Raw genomic sequence first — 19,569 nt, 5'->3', positions numbered from 1 at the left:
GTCATTTCTGTGCAGCGGATAATAGGAATGAGAATGGTGTTGATGTAGGTACATCATCACTTATTCTAACCTTTTCCACTCCCACTGTCTCTGAGTGAATAAAAATTGCTACCTCTTTGTTCATGTGTGGCTATATATACCAAACCAAGATGCTGCTTTCAGTGTCAAGGATGTTGGGTCCCAACAAAATTGGTTACACAAAGAACCAAGTTTGTGCATATTGCAGCCATATGGGTCATGATGATAGCTCATGTGCTGAGGTAGAAAAATTTATTAATTGTAAAGGTTCACACTCTGGAAGACCACGGGAATTCCCTCTTTGTAAGGAAAAGGAAGAAAAGGCTACACTGAAGATAAGTACTGAGCAAAAAGTGCCCTTTCCTATGGCTCTTCGGGATTATAGAAAATCCTCAACATGTAGAATCCTGTACAGCCCGGTGTTAGTTTTGTCCAGGCTCTTTCTAGCAATGTGCAAAAACAGAACGAATGCGCATCGTGCAAAGAACTGAACAGATTTGTGCAGTTTTTGTCAGACCAGGTAAAATCCTTCACTTCTGTTATTGCAGTGTTACGTTTTGGCAAGAATACATTTGGTGGAAAGATCGACAGTGGTTTACCGAAAACTACTCCAGTCGGTATACCACTAAATAAACTCCTACTGCATCGACAGCGCAGCAAACTACTGTGACCCCAATGTAGGGATTTACAAAACAGTCTTCGCCTGGTACGGTGTTCTGGCCTCTCAGGCTTCCAAGTCCGCACCACCGTCTCGAGGACTCTTCGAGGATACGGAGGCCGATGAAGTGCCCGCAGAAGCAAACGCTTCTTTAAAGTTATCAATACAAATAAGAAAAACCGAGAACAACCGCCGACCTTCTCTTGAGAACTGGGGGAAAGCTACATCGACGTCACCTTGGTGCTGGGCGATCTGCTTAAGAGTAAAAGTAGTTGGATTGTCTGGCCCGAGGCCAGTGTGAGCCATCATAGGCTTATAACCTATGAGATCGCTTACGGAGGCGGTCTAAGTGCTCAGGATTCGGATCGTTATAACCTAAGGAATCTGGATCAGGACAGGCTTCAATGCGAGTGCGCAGCTGCAGGGATTGGAATGGCGCATGGAGCACAGAGAGGAGAGGAAATTGATGGTTGAGAAATTCGGCCGGACCATCAAGACTGGTTGCGATAGGGTTCGACGGGGCCAGAACCAATGGATGGACCCTCGGGTAGTGGCCAATCCGCTGATCAAAGAGAGCCTGGAGCCGTCATGACCTCTGCTTCCGGAGGGAGAGGGGCGTCTGTTAGTCGCAGGCGGTAGCCCTAGAAAAATTGATGGTCCTTTGACCTGAATGTGCTGCGCGCAAGAGTGAGATCCGAGCGCAGAAGAAACCAGCGTCACCCCCTGACGGGGATTATCGTGGATGACGTGTGCGCTGAGAGCCTGCGTGTTTACTGGCGCGTTCATGGCGTGTACGTTCACGCTATCAAGAAAGCCAAACTCAAACTTTGGCAAGACTCTATGCGCGAGTTGCAATGCAACCCCTGGCAGCTCGAAAAGTCATGTTACCGACCAAAGCCATTGCACGTGTTGTCCAGTGTTCGGTGTGGGTTTGGTGGTCGGGACCACACGTTAACATCTGTGGTGACATACCAGGCGTTCCTGGATACTCTGTTTCCACATGCTTTGGAGGGCTAGGGTTAAAAGTCGACATTAGGGCGGGAGTTGTGTTCTTCCCTGGCGTTGGGGCTGACCCAGTGGTTTCTCAAATGGCACTGAGAATGGCACCGGGGATTGACCAGCTTGACCCGGATATATTCTCTCACCTGCTGCCTGTCATAATTGAGCCGCTTGGCAGACTGTTCTCGGGGTGCCTTAGCTGAGGTTGCTTTCCGACTTGTAGGTGGCTTTGGTGAGGGTACTCTTAAAATCAGGAAAGGATCCAAACGAGGTCGGCAGTTATCGGCCCATCAGCCTCTTGCCGGTAATCGGCAAGTTACATGAAAGGCTGGTTATGGAACGGCTCTGGGAAAGCATCGATATGAACTGTTTTCTAAATCGAGGCCAGTATGGCTTCATGAAAGGGGTTGGCACGGAGGATTGCATCTTAAATGCTCTTGCCGAGGTGGAAAGCGCCGACTGTAAATATGTTTTGGCAACTTTTATAGACATAGAGGCAGCATTTCCTTCCCTGTGTTGGAGTTCTGTCCTTTATGAGTTGGAATGCCGCAATGTTCCCGTAGACCTTCCGGCCGTAGTACGAGACTACTTGTCTAATCGTACGGCTCTGTTCAAAGATGCGCACCTGGCTGTGGAAAAGTCTGTCACCAGGGGAAGCCCGCAGGGTTCCGTTCTCGGCAGTGCCGGATTTACCTTGGACGAGGCCCCAAGCAAACCGATATTTTTGAGGCCCTCCTCCCCCCTATGAGGCCCCATCGGAAGTTCCAATTGCCTATTACCTACAAAATTTCATTTGATAAACATATAGGTTATGATAACAGAAATAATTAGACACAATCGGATACATTTTTTAATGAATATTGATCTTAATTTTTCGTTTGAATTTTTAAATAGTATGATTCGAATACATACCTTGTATCTTTGACTCAGGCAACGAAACAAGATGCTTCAAGAATCTCTGCCGGTTTAGGCAAAGACGAACAAAACGTTTGACCAAGGCGCCATCTTTTTCTTACACATGGAAATGACGCGCGGGAAAAAATGGTTTGCATGACAAACCAATTTTAAAATATACTGTCATTATAATCTATTCTACAAATATAATTGAAGCTTTTACATAATTGAAGATAGCAATTACAATTATACATAAGTTATAAAAATAATACATAAAGTATTATAAATATTTCTTTATTTTTTGTTAATTTTACATTTATTTTTCAACATTTTTTACTTCGAGGCCCCTGTCAAAGTGAGGCCTCAAGCTGCTTGTTTCGCTTTATGGTAAATCCGTCACTGGTTCTCGGTCCCCTGCTGTGGAACTTGGTATTTGAAGGATTTCTGAAATTGACATTTCCAGAAAGGGTCACGGCCGAGCTTTCACCGATGATTGTCTCCTGTCAGTTCGTGACAGGAGACTTTGTCAACCGCAGAGGGCTGGATGGACATGCAAGATTTAAAGATTTCTGTGCCCAAGACGAAGTATATGCTTCTCAAGGGTGCAGACAAATTATCGTACAGTCGTAACTCCCACATTAAGTATATAGGCTTTGCAATCAGTCGAGTTAGAGTTCATAAGTACCTAGGTGTTTTCTTTTTAATGAGAAGTTGCTGTTTAGCAACCACATTACGTTAGTAGCGGCGGCCGCCGTCTCTGTGATGCACAAGCATAGAAGAATTGCTCGAAAGGATTACGGGCTGTTGGGCCGTCATTTGTACATGTACTGAGGTGTCTTCGAAAGTATGACCTCTTATGCTGCGTCCGTTTGGGCGCATAAGTTGGAAAGAAAAAGAGTACTTTTTCTAAATTTAAGGAGTGCCCAGCGCAGAGCCTTAATTGTATGCACTGTTGTTTTTAAAACAACCTCCTACGAGGCTACCACCGTATTGGGAAAGGCTCTCCTAAGCGATTTAGTGGTGAAAGTTCGGGTAGCCATGTGGAAATTGTGAAGAGGTAGGGAGGCCGAGGCATTTGGGATGTGGTTTCGAGCCGGACCTGTTCCGGAGCGGAACGGTGATCGCAATGCACCGGTTCTAAATTTCGAACAGTTGCCCATCTCCCGCCTGCTTTACAGCCTCACAATGGATACATGGCAGCAAGAATGGCACGCCACAAGTAAGGGTAGGTCCTTGTATAGATTTATACAGGACTTGGTGGATGGTACTCTAGTTCGTTTTTAAGGGCAACGGGAGCCCAAGTGCTTTCCAACCACGTGAATTTAAACCAATATTTGTTTCGATTCCACCTGGAAGCTAATGAACTGTGTATCTTTTCGGAGGTCCCCTCGAACGAACAAATGATGTTCGACTGAACAGCTCTTGGGGAGGCCAGAACCCAGACCACCTTGGAACTTAGAGGTCAAGGGGAAAATTGACCACTTGGACCGTGTGGGCATTTCTTCATGCCGTTGCTTTGTTCAACCGGCATCAATAGTTTATTTAAGGGAAAGACTCCTACCGCGCTGCTGTGGGAAGCTACGCAAGAATTATGGCTGGCCACCAGCCAATTAAAGCTTCAAGCACTTTAAAGTGACGGACAGGTTCTTGCTGGCATTCAGCGACCTAGGCGTGGCAGTGTCTGTCTTGACGATGTAAATTTATTTATTGATGTCGTATATATTTTAGTAGTTGACGTGGAGCCCCTTACCCATTTCTGTAATATATAACCAATGAACGGTTGGAAGTGATCGTAGACTGGTCGTTATCCCAGTCGGTAATAGTGATTTGCCTCAGAGTCGGCCACGAAGATGCGTGGTTCAGAAAACAGACTGGATCAGATACATGGATTCCTTCGGCCAATACGACAAGAGTGTTAGCACGATCAACCATCTTGCAAAGTTTACACACCTAATTCTCGAAAGCCCAAATGGATTCATCCATCATCATCTGGAAAGCCAAGGCGGCCTGTTATTCCTTGGTGGGATGATAACTATATCCGTGTACTGAGGGATTGTCGCAGGGCGTTACGTAGTTTCAATTGAAGGCATACGACTGAATTGCTCTGTGTCTTCCGCAATGCGACAGCTGTTTGCCGTCGAGTTTTTGTTGTGCTAAATGGAAATCATGGCTGAATTATGTCAAATCCAATTCACTGACAACACCATCGTCTGTTGTGTGGAGAAAAGTTCGGGCCATATGTGGATCATGACAATCTCCGTAGTGAATTGAACAAGAAAACAACGACATCGTCATGTCACCGCGCCAATTAATGTGGCGAACATGTTTGGAAACTCGTTAGGTCAGTTTCACTCATTTCATCTTGCTGTTTTAAGTCTATGAGGTTTAAGTTTCAGGTAGAAAATATCCCGTTTGTGATTGGAGACTCGTGAAATGAATTAAAAACCTTTTTCTTTTGATGAGCTAAGATATGTTTTGAATAATACGCGTGACACTTCGCCCGGAAATGACAATATCAGTTTCAGTATGTTATCACATCTCCCGGATTCTGCATTACAACGTCTTTTGTGTATCTATAATAAAATATTTTCTGATTAGGGGTTTCGAGATTGTTAGTCAAAAGATTCTTAGGTGACTTCTGTTCCGAAAACTGGTAAAGATAAGTTGGACATCAGTTTCAAATAATAATTATACGGCCATAACTATCCATTTCATTGACCATGAATGTAATTTAAAAACCTAATTACTTACTTGTATGGAAATCTGTAGTCAACATACCGCTGAAAACATTGTCATTGAATTACATGGTAAATTCATGTATGCATCAGTTGAGTCGAACAGCAGTATGAAGAGATGAACCGCTAAACTTGGCTGAAGAAGGGAAAGAGAGCATGCGCATTACAGTTTACAGCTCTGGTAGTGGAGGGAAGGAAAAGAATCATTGAATCGGACGAACGATTCTTTTTTACGAAGCCTTTCTGTGAATCGAATCGAAAGAATCGATTCCTGAAAAAGAATAGTTTATCCCACGACTAGTATCTACACACTTACTTTGTTCAAATCGAGAGTTGCACCCTTGAAAAGATTTTCAATTCCACGACTCGAACTGTGTGGTGCCTTGTTATTAGCTCGTTTATTATCTAAAACAAGAAAAATTGTAAATATAAGGATAGATAGCTCCCATCTCTGGACTGATTCGACGGTAGTACTAGCGTGGATTTCTGCACCACCGTCTAAATGTAAAACGTTCACAGCGAATAGTGTATCGGAAATTCAACAAAGGGCAGACGATGTCATTTGGCATCATATTTCCTGGGCTGATAACCCTGCAGATCTGATATCTAGGGGAGCCTCAGTTGATCAGCTTGTTAACAACCGATTGTGGTGGAATGGACCAGAGTGGTTTAACTCACCAATATTAAAATTTGCAAAGAATGATTTATCCATGAATTCGGAACAGCGAAAAACCGTCGTGCTACACAATAATCATGCATTTGAATGGGACATAATCAACAAATATTCAAAATTGCACAAACTATTACGAATTGTAGCGTACTGTTTTCGATTCATTGCGAACTGTAGTTTCGGAATAGTCAACCAATTACCATCCAAGAATTGAATAAGGCCCTTTTAAGTGTTATCAAGTTTGTTCAGTGAACAGTGTTTAAATCAGAAGTGACTGCACTCGAAACTGGAGTGTAGCTTACAACTAAAAGTAGTATTTATTCTTTAAGTCCTTTTATCGATCAAGATGGATGTTTGCGAGCTGGAGGTCGCCTTCAGAAATCATCCTTGCCATTCGAGAGCAAATATCAATTAATCTTGCCATACCATCATCATTTGACGGATTTGATTATCTTATTAGAACATTTGAAATTGTTACATGCTGGTAAACAGCTATTTACGTCATCTTTACGCCAACGTTTTTGGATCCCGAAAATTCGAAGTGTAATTGGATGAGTCATCCATAAATGTATAACTTGCTTTAAATTAAAATCGTCAGTTCCTCAACAACAAATGAGCATACTTCCAGAGCACCGCGTGCAACCATCACATGTCTTTTTAAATAGTGGGGTTGATTACGCTGGCCCAATTATGCTGAAAACTGGTTGTTCTCGAAACAAAACTGTAGTGAAATCTTACATTGGTATTTTTATTTGTTTGGCTACGCGAGCGATTCATATTGAGCTCTGATTTGACAACGGAAGCGTTCATTGCTGCTCACGAAGATTCATCAGTAGACGAGGACGTATTCTAAATTTATATAGCGACAACTGTACCAATTTCGTTGGAGCCAATAATCAACTTAAGAAAATCAAGGATTTTTTGAAGGCAGACGAAACAAAGAGTAAATTAAATGAATTTGCTTCGATGGAAGAATCTATGTGGCATTTCATCCCGCCAAGTTCTCCTCATTTTGGCAGCTTGTGGGAGGCGGCGGTTAAATCTATGAAATTTCATTTAAGACGGACTATTGGAAATCACTTACTAACCTTTGAAGAAGTTGTGACCATTTTGTCAGATAGAAGCATGCCTAAACTGTAGTCCATTAACAGCTCTCTCAAATGATCCTAATGAATTTTCCTTCCTAACGCCTGCACATTTTTTATTTGGTGAAAATGCAATCCTTCTTCCTGATCTCAACCTTACTAAAGTATCTGTTAATAGGTTACAACGCTGGGAACAACTTCAGCAGACGATTCAACATCTTTGGAAACGCTGGTCCTTGGATTATCTTCACAACATCCAAACATCCAACAGCGAACGAAATGGCTGTCAAAACATCAAAATTTACAACCCGGTATGCTCGTACTCATAAAAGAAGAGACATTTCCTTTAAATTGGCGTACTGGTATTATTGAATATGTTCACCCAGGTGAAGACGGATTAGTGCGAGTTGTGTTTCTTAGGACACCTAATGGTCATATGAAGTGACCAATTCACAAACATTGACCTTTTCCCGAATAATACTTTAAAAAACAGACTATAATTGTGCATTCTATTAACAATTGTATTTCATTTAATTTTGGTTTATTGTTTGTTACGATGTAGCACATACTTATATTTATGTTATTTTGCTTATTAGTTACCTCAATATTTTTCATTGTTTTGTTTATATTCACTTGTATTATGTTTTGCATTGTATGTATTATCTGTTTTTGTACTAATTTTGATGTAAATGTAAGAAACTGACATTTAGGCTGGGAGTATGTTTAGGATTAGTTGATGTTTTTGTTGCACGCATGCATGCTACATACTGTATACGATTTTGTGTGTCGAGTCAGTGTGTGCTAGTAAGAGGTAATTTCACGTAAGGCGAGAATATTGCTTGGTTGACAAGTATTGGTCACACTGGTGATGTAGATTTGTATTCTTAATTTTACACATGCTTGTGTTTACAATCTTTATTAAATTTATATTTATAATAACAATTAAAAGTGTAAAAGATTTATTTATTCGGCCTACAGAATAGAAAATTACTATAGCACAGTCCACTCGAAATTTTTCAACCACTCCAAACAATTATAGTCGAGAGTTCTAAGATTCAAATCCTAGTAAAGGTAGTTAGTAACTTTTATACATATTTGAATACTAGATGTTCTGTGGATACTGGTGTGGATACCGGTGTTCTTTGGTGGTTAGGTTTCAATTAACTATACATCTCAGGAACGGTCGACCTGAGACTACACTTCATTTACATTCATCCTCTGAACTAATACCTTATGGTGGTTGTGGAGGCTAAACAGAAAAAAAAGTTTCTTTTATGTGGATCATAATTTACGGGAGATGCTTGTGAATCGGCCGCCTGAACACCCGTATGCACACTCTGTTTACTTGAACTCTATAAGCTAATTGAATGAGGTGTAGATAATTGTATAAATCTTTTAATAATTTCTTTAGAGTACAAAATGAAATCATTTTTATCTAAATAAATAACTATTTTATTCTGATCAATCCATAATAATACATTACATAGAACAAATCAGGAATTGGTAGATGTGCTACTCCGCAGATAAAAAAATGCCTCAATGTTAATGGGCTTAAGTTGAAAAGAAAAATACTGGCTTCAGTTGGTACAGACAAATTTTAAGGGGAGAACTGAAATTTTTTTTTCCACAGCACAACAAAATGTCGTTATCAGCACTCGGACCCAGTATATTATTATTAGTAAGCAATTAATTTTAAATAAAAAATTAAACTGATGTGTTAATGAAACACATGATGTGATGAAACATCATGATGTGATAATGTGTTAATTAAACTGATGTATTCTGTATTCTAAAAGCCAAATAAAACAAAAATATTGAAATCGAACATAAAACAACAAAACTGGATGAAAGGCATTTTAATAATAATCAAATATTTGAATACTGATGCACTGCCTTAAGAAATAATAAGAGTTTGGATAACATAGCCGAAGTGTTTCCTAAAATATTTCTGATGTTAGCCCCAATTTTAAATCTCCAACGCAATGTTGCATAACAGATGCTCTCCACACAGATGTGTGGTTGACAGTCCCAGAAAACACAAACATGTTCATGTCTGAGTCATCAGATATCCATGAGTGAGCCTAGTGTGCCCTATTTGCAAATGGCAAATAATAGCCTCCTCATGACGGTTACTCCTACATGAAGAGCCCCACAATGACTGTGTCACTGTGGGAACTGATTAACTGAACAAAGTTTATTATTGATGGTAACATTCTATTCGCTTTGCCACTCATCATGAACCACCCTCTTCAGAAAACAGACAAAATCATTTAAAATAATATGATTAGTGAATGGAGGCTGCAAATAGGCCTCTTTTGCTGCACGATCAGCACACTCATTATCACTAGGGATCCAGCAGAAGCTTACAATTGTGTTACACTGAGCCATTTCAGAAATAACAGACTGTATATCACAGACAATAGGGTGTCTCAACTACATGTCACTAATTGACTGCAAGGCACTCATGAAATCTGAACAGACAAGTACATATCTGAATGTTGGGCTAAGTATATTTAAGGCCTTATTAATAGCATACAGCTCCGTGATGAAAACACTGGCGATGATGAGAAGCCATCATTTATGTTCTAGAACATAAATAGAACATTTATGTTCTATTAGCATCCTCAAAAGCGTCCAGAAACCAGCAGAATTATCGTGTCTAGAGCTGTATAAACTACAGTATCTGGATTCACGCTATTTTCAATATTAAAAAATGTTTCTTGTTTTAAAAAAAAAAGGATTCGTATCCTTTTTTTTATATCTACTGAGATTAAGACAATAATTTACGAGGGAAGGCTAAAGGGGGTTAATAACGTCGAGTAACAGGAGTTACTGGAAGTAATTGTGTATTTAGAGATTAGAAAAGCGATGAGTTCTGATGGTTAGAGGACGTAGACAGTATATCTTCGACATTCCTCATATCGATTAACTTGCTAGTTGGAGAATACCGCATCAAAGGTAGGATGAATTGGTTGCGCTTTAATGCGATCTACATACAAGCATATCATTTAGTTTCATCTATTCCAAAGAGATCGCTCACTACTGTCCACTAGTAGACTTTCCACGGAGCTAGAGCGAAACGCACCTGTAGAGAAACGGATAAATAATTGACGGTTTGCATGGAGCATCTTTAGAGCGGTAATCTGTGAGAACGATTAAGTCACGCATCCATAGTCTAAGCGGGAACTGATCAAAGCTCGTAGAAGGGTAACATACATACTCGATCATCACCCCAACCAATACTAGATAGAACTCTCAGCATGTCTCACAGTTTTTTAATTTTTACATTCAGCTCCTTTAAACGGGTTACCCACGTTAGTCGTTGTTCAAACCACATTCTTAAAAATCTAACTCGCATGCGTGCTTTAACTGTTTCACCATGAAGAAGCAGTTGAGGGTCAACATGTTCCCTCAAGCGTGAAAAGCAAACGCATTTCATTTCTATGGATTCACGTTTTCTCCAGAAAACGTGAATCCAGTCGTTTAACACCATGATTCTATGGGGATTATTATTTTGGAGCAGCCTCTGGGACCGACTACTGAGGAAACTTCTGATAAATGCAAGGACATTTCCTTATGATGCGGTTTTATTTAGGATTCCTCTCCTTCAAGCTGTGACTTACACCTTTTGCATATCGTAAAATACGTCAATGAAGTAGGTGAAATAGGAAGGCGTTTTGAATGACAGATTCAAGAGCAACTACAAGATCAATAGACGGTCTACCTTGGTGGAAACGGCATTGTTCGAGGGCAATTAGAGAGTTTCTCTCAAGGTACCACACCAGACGACAGTTTACCATTTGTTCCATCAACTTGCACAGGGTACTGGTTAAGGAGATAGAACGGTAATTTGAAGGGCATAATTTATCTTTACCAGTTTTCGGAACAGAAGTCACCTAAGAATCTGGAACCCCTGATAAGAAAATATTTTATTATAGATACACAAAAGACGTTGTAATGCAGAATCCGGGAGATATGATAACATACTGAAACTGATATTGTCATTTCCGGGGGAAGTGTCACGCGTATTATTCAAAACATATCTTAGCTCATCAAAAGAAAAAGGTTTTTAATTCATTTCACGAGTCTCCAATTACAAACGGGGTATTTTCTACCTGAAACTTAAACCTCATAGACTTAAAACAGCAAGATGAAATGAGTGAAACTGACCTAACGAGTTTCCAAACATGTTCGCCACATTAATTGGCGCGGTGACACGACGATGTCGTCGTTTTCTTGTTCAATTCACTACGGAGATTGTCATGATCCACATATGGCCCGAACTTTTCTCCACACAACAGACGATGGTGTTGTCAGTGAATTGGATTTGACATAATTCAGCCATGATTTCCATTTAGCACAACGAAAACTCGACGGCAAACAGCTGTCGCATTGCGGAAGATGCAGAGCAATTCAGTCGTATGTCTTCAATTGAAATTACGTAAAGCCCTGCGACAATCCCTCAGTACACGGATATAGTTATCATCCCACCAAGGAATAACAGGCCGTCTTGGCTTTCCAGATGATGAAAGACGAATCCATTTGGGCTATCGAGAATTAGGTGTGTAAACTTTGCAAGTTGGTGGATCGCGCTAATCTGATTTTTTTTAGTAGTTATGAAATTGTCAATTGTATACTAACAATAAAAGTTTACTAGTATTTTAGATTAAATTTCTATGATAATAAACAAAAAATAAATTAAATTCAGTTTTCGTCATCTGATTATGAAAAATTTGTATTGCTGTTACTATTAATAGATACAGTAATAGGCCCAATTTAGTTTTCTATTGCAGTATGTTATCAAATTCCCAATAATTTTGTTCAACATTATCTGTATGTTTTATACAGTTTTTACATTCCTGCTGGCCTGTTTTGGCTTTTAAGCATAAACTTTTAACATCAGATATTTTACAAGTAGTATTTCCTGATGCTATATAACTTTTGATTTGCCCCCAAACTAGCTCAATTGGGTTGAGTTCACAATGATAGGGAGGTAATCGAAGCACGATTTTACCACTGGATCTTGCTATCTCATCAATTTTATACACATTAAAATTACTTTTAACATGTGAAACCCTTTGCAAAGATTGGTTTTTAAGTTCATCCTCTTCAAAATCATTCCTTTTGAAGTAAGCCACATTTGATATTATTTTTCCAAGAAACGGCTGGAATTTTTTCCTTTTTACGTGAATAATAAGTTCGGTTATTGACCAATAAGCGAACTATCTTCCAGAAGAGATAACACATTGCTAAACCATTTATCAAAAAACTTGCCCTTTATCTCGTTATGATAGTCTCCTGTAGATTTAGCTTAAAAAATCCAGAGACCACCATTGACAAACCCGGTACAACTGTTGATATGCGTAATTATGAAATGCCTATTGTTACACGATGGACCCTTGTGATAAGCCACACAGAAAGGCTTCTTTTGATGAATTCACATTTTTATCTTACCAAATGAAATTTTTCGTGTGGTTTTCATTGACCCAAGTTTCACCCATATATTATATTTTATGGCCTTCTTGCTTCATTTTCTTTATTTGAGTAAGGTAATGTCATCGTCATACAAGATGTCATCTCAATTAAACTACTCTTGGTTCTATTTTTTGTATTTAAAATTCATGTTTTAAAAATTTTTTAAATGTTGTTCTTCAGAAATCTGGTAGATCATTACCATCATTTACAACTCATAACACTCTGTCTAATGTAGAGACTTCGTTTCGGAAATAAAATTCATGTACTTTTTTACAAATCGCATTTTTATCAAAATTGTCAACTTTTTCTTTAATTGACTTGTGGGATTTTGCTTTCTTTGTAGACCGTAGCTTATTAGTAGATTTATACTTGTGAATCACATTGTAAACTGAAGCAGCACAACTTCCACTTATGATAGTAGTTTTATTAACGACATCTGAAATCAACCCAGTTGGATTACTGTGTAATTCGCTTTTGTAAGCATTTAAAATAATGTGTTTTTCCATATGGCTTAAGTGCTTTCTTTGCGGTCTTTTGTTTGGAGGGGATTTCAAAATTGTGCACTATTATCAGTTGAATCAGCAGTATTAAACTCAAAAATAATGGTATAATAATGGTATAACTCAAGTCGTACAGACACAAATCTAGGAATATACCACATTCACTTTCTAGTAAACTTAAAAAAGTTGCATTACATTAACTTTAAATAACATTATAAACAAATAAATAACAGAAACACAAAAACAAGAGAGTGGTCATATTGAAAAATCACGGGTTTTTAATAGAATCGAGAAGACATGCCATCATATAAATGTTTGATTACATTGACTACTATATAACAAATAAATTATGCAGTGACTAATATATGAGTAATGATTATAGTGTTATATATACTTACGGCTGTGACATGAATTGGCACTAATACAAAGGATGCGACTCAACAGAATCATGATGAACTCACTCACACAAACACAACATTTGTTTATTCTTCATTCTATAAGTTGAACTGAATACAGTATAAATTATAAAATTACAGAAGGTAATTTTTAATATTTCAGTAGATTTTAGAAGTAGTAGTGTCCTGGCTTTACCTGTTTTGAAATTTTGTCCTCCTATCTTTGATTAAGAAAGCCTTCCAACATTTTAATACAGTTACCACTTTACTGAATTCTAATAAAGAAACAGCTACAATCTGACTTCTAAAAGGTGTGTGAAGGTGGTAGTTGACAGAATTCCATGTTATTTATCTGAAAAATGGATGAAGGATGCCAAACGAAAGAGGAAAGGATATTCTGCTGAGAGATATTCCCTGTGATTAGAATAGCTAACCATCTTTTTCAGAATTAAAAGAGTGTTTAAGAAATACTTTAAAGACAAAAGCTTTCTTTTCTAAAGTTTTGAAATGGATTTTGTTGCTAGTCTATTCTGAAAGAATAAACATTACTAATAGTGTTAAATAAGAATATAGTAATTTTGCATTATTGCAAAGAGAAAAAATATACTGACAAACAATACTCTGTACTGTATCCTACACTTATGTGAAACAACTATACTGTTTTTGAACAGACAGTAAAATTCCTTTCTGTTTTTATAGGAATTAATTTCTTTTACATAAGTCTTTATCTATTTCTTAAATCTTAAATTTATTTTAATTCTAAATTTTAATTAGTTCTTAATTGAGTTACAAAGTACTTTAATGGTTTTAAAAATTAAAACAAATGGTTAGTAAAATATTTCATATTTATATGGGTATTTTATAGCAAGAACTAAATTAGCAACTTAAAAAATTGAAACAATATGTTTTTTAGAAAAAAATATTGTTGTTAGTATTACATATATAAAATAATTAGCAATGTAAAGCCAAAGCCAGACAAAGCAGTTTATGTAAAGTAATATGATAAAAATAAAATCAATATGGTTTCATTCAGTAAAAATTAGGTTCTTATTCACTTCTTGAACTTGCTTTCTTCTTGTTACTAAACCTCTTGTTTTTTAATCTTCTTGTTAATATCAAATTTTTAGTGGTGAATTGAAATGGAAGAGTAGAGTGGGTTTCAATCAAAGAGCTCATCTGTGGTCAATATTTTTTGTCTTTGCCAGTTAATTGGAAAGAAAATTTGTTTTAAGGAATTTCTTGTCTTAGTTTGCATAAAGTCTGGGTGATATAAGCTTTGGCAAACAACGAAGAAATGCCAGCTTAGTTTCTTCTTAATAATTTCTGTTAAATTATTGCAAAAGAATAACAGTTTTGTGATAGGGAGAAGCTGTTTGAAGGATTCTTGGTGACAAAAAGGCTTAAGACAGTAATGCTTTTTATCACCAACCCTTCTTCAAGATTTATTTGTCCAAGAGTATTGAAATCTTAGGATATGTAAAATTTTGGAGTTTTAGAGGTGGCAATATTGAAACCAAACATTAGAAAATTGAAAAAAAAAACTTAAATGGTACATAAAATGCTGTCCTTAGTTATCTTAACACAAAATGTTATATAATTTCTTGACAAAACTAAGAAAAGCTAACGTTATGTCACAAGAAAATATAGGGCAATTGTTTTGTAATTTCAACTTGTTTTCTTAAAAAAAACTAACTTGCAAGAAAAATGTAGGAAAAGACAAGCAGTGTAAAATTCAATTTTTTCCATCCATTGCAATGATTTGCAATATGTAACTTAAAAGACAACCTCATTTTTCTTTATGAGTTTTGCAGTTCATGTAGCCACGGCCCACGCATGGGGAATGACTGGTATTGCGACCAGAAAATTCGAAGTTTAGTTTTCTCTTTTACTTGGCAATCTTCATACACGAGTATATCCACGTGAACTGTTGTAATGACTATAAAAGATATACAATTTCAGTTTAAAAATTATACATTTTTTATTTTAATAACTACCTATTTATTTAAACTACAGCAAAATTTAAACTTATATATAGATATATTTGTAGCATTTATTGAAGATAATAGTTAATGAATTTTTTAATTATGTTATTTGTATGCTTTTTAAAACATATACACACTCACACGTTTGTTGGTTGCACGGCATTTAACGGGTATTTGCGATTAAGGGTGCTGTCGTAAGAGGGATGCGTGCATCTACTCTTATGTATCTACTTTTCCTTAATCTAAAATTAACTACTTCATCTGTACATTTCTGACCTTCGGGGAATTGTAAATATTCTACTAGAACGTAAATAATAATAACAATGTAGTTTTTTGTTTAAATTGATACGTATGCTTTTTTAATGTTTGAAACACCACTTGTATAATAATTAAGACATTTAACATTTCTTTAGCGAATTTAGAAATTTTAATGTAATTGTTTTTTTTTTTTTGTTATTGCCAGCGATTTTAATTGATTTGATAGAGTGAAATGATGCAGTAAACAAATTGTAATATTTCTATGCTGTAATGCGTGCGATTGCAGCGCTATTGCGGTACTTAATCCCTTCCTAACACTTTGAACTTAATGAATTGAGCATACCGTAAACGCATGCGTAGTTTTAGTCAGCGTTATTGATGTGATAACAGAAGGCAGCGAGGGCTGTTACGGCTCTTTCAGTTATGGATATTATAATTTTAGGATTAAATTTTTTATGTTTTTTACCTTTAGCTGAATTAGAAAGTAGTATCGAAGATCCAATCACGGACGCGACGTAAGTTTCGCTTTTTTTATTTTTTCCTAAAAGCTAGTAATTTTATTTTATGTGTATTACAGGTTGCGATGTCGAAATATAACTGGGCGTTACAAATTTGTTCAAAGTACCTTTTGATATTTATTTTTTATTATACCAAATTAAAATTAGGGTTATACTTTTTTTTTTATTGCATCTTATATGACATGCATAACTTAACACGGCAGATTGTTTTTTTGCTACCAGGGATGTAATGGTATTATTTAAAGAATATTGACTTTTACAACACCAAAATTTGACACTACTTTGGTGAGAAATTTCTTATAGTAGATTTGTTTAAACTGTAAATCCTATATACATTAATATTTGTCGTATAACTTTTTTTTATTAAAGCAGTTGCTGTGTATTAATATTTTGTTTTGGTGCCCCAAGTTAATGATGTAATTTTTTTTTCAGTATTCAAGATTGGATTGACAGATTGGGATCAGAGTTATGGGTATTCGCAGATTTAGTAACAAGAAGAAAGCAAGTTCAAGAGGTAAATAAGAACCTAATTTTAACTGAATGAAACCATAATAATGATTTTATTTTTACCATATTACTGAACATTAATCTGCTTTGTCTGGCTTTGCCTTTACTTTGCTAGTTGTTTTATGTATATAATACTAATAACATTTTTTTTTCTGAAAGACAATTTGTAGCTGCCCTAAAACAATAATACTGTTATAACAATATAACAAGATGTGATATTGTTACCTATAACAAGAATATAAGAATATTCTTGTTAATTAAATAGGGGAATTTTTAACATTAAAATACATATTTAATTTGATAATGTTGTACAAATAGAAAATGTTTTAATGTTAATATTTGGAATCAAGAGAAAGAAAATGTAAAAGATATGCAACATTTAAAAATTTCCTTTTATTATTTTATGAAAATTCTTTCAGATTCACCAGTACATCTACCTTAAATTTTTTTGTTTGATTAAGTTCCTGATTCAGTTTAGAACCAATTTTTAGACCAAATCAAACCTTGATGTCGATCAAACGTTTAAAGCATACAAATAATTTAAAATAGTTTTTTATTTAATACACAGATATTAGATATTATTTAGTAGCAGATTTGGGGAAAAGATTATTGGTTCTTTGTGAGATAATCTTTATTGTAACTTGTAAAAAAATAATGTTTTCTTTTTGGTTCTCCTCTTTATTGCCTTCACCTTGAGTATTTGATACAATCTTGAGACAGTTTTGTGTTGTTTTTGAGATATTTTGGTCCAAATATAGAAATGAAAGATTTATACTGCAACCCTTCCAAGCAAAAACTGGTTTGAACTGAAACTCTTATATTTACAAGGTGCATTTTCTTTGGAGTTAACTTTTACTAGCAGTCATTTACAGTATTCAGCAAACTTCAGTATACTGAATTAGATTAAATTTCATTTCTGGCTTATATAATACTTTTTTCTTTCATTTACATTACTGCACATGAAATAATTTAAAAACAAATTATTCTTTTTACTGTTCAAAAAATAAGATAATTAAATTACAGTATTTTAAATATCCTTGTTTTTGTCTTAACAGTGTGTTTGCTTTATTTTGGATATCTACCTTGCTTTTTAGACATCTAACAACGACAGTATGTCTATTTTCTGGGTAAAATTTGTGTGAAATATATCTTATTTGTTTATATTTTTTTGTAATATTTTCTGGGTGTTCTCTTCTATTATTATCTATTAGTATAATGTCTTAAATGTACTATATTGTTTATAACATCATGGTCTTAATTTTTTATACATCATTAGCATTTCATTATTGTTAAATAGAATTAATATATCTAATGATTACATTTAGATTTAAATCTAAATGTTTGATTTTTTTTTAAAATTGCATCTAATTTACATTGTTTTACTGAATCTAGTTCAATACGTATAACATGGATAAACTTGTGTAGAGATAAAATTTGAAATAGTTTGTTATGAAACTTGTTTTACACTAAATAAACATTTTTTTACAGCATTTTCGAGAAGCAAAAGTAGAAGTAAAAGATGGCTCAAAATTAGCTGATGAAATTGCAAAGGAACTGAGTATTATGATGGATTCAAAGATGAAGGCAATAGAGGTAAATGTTTTTATTAAAGTAAGTGAAATTAATATTTAGTTTTTTACTTTTTTGGAAGAAATTAAATATTTCTATTTCTTTTAAATTAAATTCATTGTCTTTCTCTGGTGAAAAGTTATTTTTATGAATTTTTTTCTTGTTTATATGTACTGCACATAAGAAAGTCTGAACTGATCTGAATAATTAAGTTATGCAAAAATTTAAATATTGAAAACTCAGTTTTAGTAATTCATTATATTTATGGTGTAATACTATTCTGTAAAAGTTTTAATTATGCATTGAATTGGCTCTTCCTTGGTTTAAACATATCGGATATTTCCTATTATGAGACATTTTTGTCAGTCATTTTATTGGTTTGATGCTATCCTCCATTATTATCTGTTCTGGGATAAACTTTTAATTACTATTACTACATCCCATGTCCTAAGAGCTTTCTGTTTTATAATTTTATTCTTTGTCTTCCTTATTAATATGTATGGACCTATAAACTTAGATCATCTGTTTGTAAGATTCTGCTGTAAATTTCTTCCAGATTTTGTTGAATCGGTTAATTTAAAAAAAATTAATTTAACACATTTTAAAGGTTCTTTCCTTTTTCATATCCTATCTTCTGTGTTTTTCAATCATGTTTTACTACATTCCACATAAATATATTTGAATTCATAAATTATAATAAATACTAGTAAAATTCTTTATTCTGGATGAAACTTCTCCTAGCTTTTGATCTCTACCGTACTTAGTCTCTTCTTCATAATTTTACCTCTTAAATAATAAAATTCTTCTACTTTTAATATATAATGTTTACTTATGTGAATGTTAGGTGTCATAATTGTAATCAAATAATCAATCAATGTATGATAACTTTACTTTGTGAAATTGCATAATCACAGAGTGGAAAATTAAACAATTTATGTTTACATTCCACGCAAAAGGAAACATATTTCATTTGTGTATAAACATATTTTGTTTTAATTTTCCAATTTGTGATAATTGTAAGGTTGTTGGTGATGTAACAACATAGTCATTCCCTAAAATGGCATAATAATTATCAAGAATAATGTGCATACCATGCCAGGCTTACTAAGTAGAATAAGAAATTAAATAAAAATGAAGTTTTTCTCATTGCTTTTTTGATGAGTAAAAATACTATCACGTAAGAGCATGCTAAGCCTACTGATATGTAAATGAAATTCAGCCCTACAAGTGCCATTCTTACTTGGCTATATAAATTTTTCATTAATTTTAGAGAAAGCAACTCCAACTAGTGCCACTTGTATACTCA

At 35.4% G+C, this 19,569-nt stretch overlaps 1 protein-coding gene across 4 annotated transcripts in view; it reads left to right on the top strand.

The window, feature by feature from the left end:
* The first annotated feature begins 16,049 nt into the window (after positions 1-16,049).
* The window catches only part of stj (voltage-dependent calcium channel subunit straightjacket), a 230,930-nt gene continuing 227,410 nt past the window's right edge, over positions 16,050-19,569 (top strand). For all 4 annotated transcript variants that reach the window (XM_075360777.1, XM_075360775.1, XM_075360776.1 and 1 more), the window contains exons 1-3: positions 16,050-16,184; positions 16,620-16,701; positions 18,183-18,287. In XM_075360777.1, coding sequence (XP_075216892.1) covers positions 16,093-16,184; positions 16,620-16,701; positions 18,183-18,287 — 279 coding nt within the window. In that variant the 5' untranslated portion in view covers positions 16,050-16,092. The remainder of the gene's footprint in view (positions 16,185-16,619; positions 16,702-18,182; positions 18,288-19,569) is intronic.

Source organism: Lycorma delicatula, chromosome 3, assembly GCF_047948215.1.
Source record: "Lycorma delicatula isolate Av1 chromosome 3, ASM4794821v1, whole genome shotgun sequence".
NCBI lineage: Eukaryota > Metazoa > Arthropoda > Insecta > Hemiptera > Fulgoridae > Lycorma > Lycorma delicatula.
This window is presented reverse-complemented; position numbering and strand designations above follow the sequence as displayed.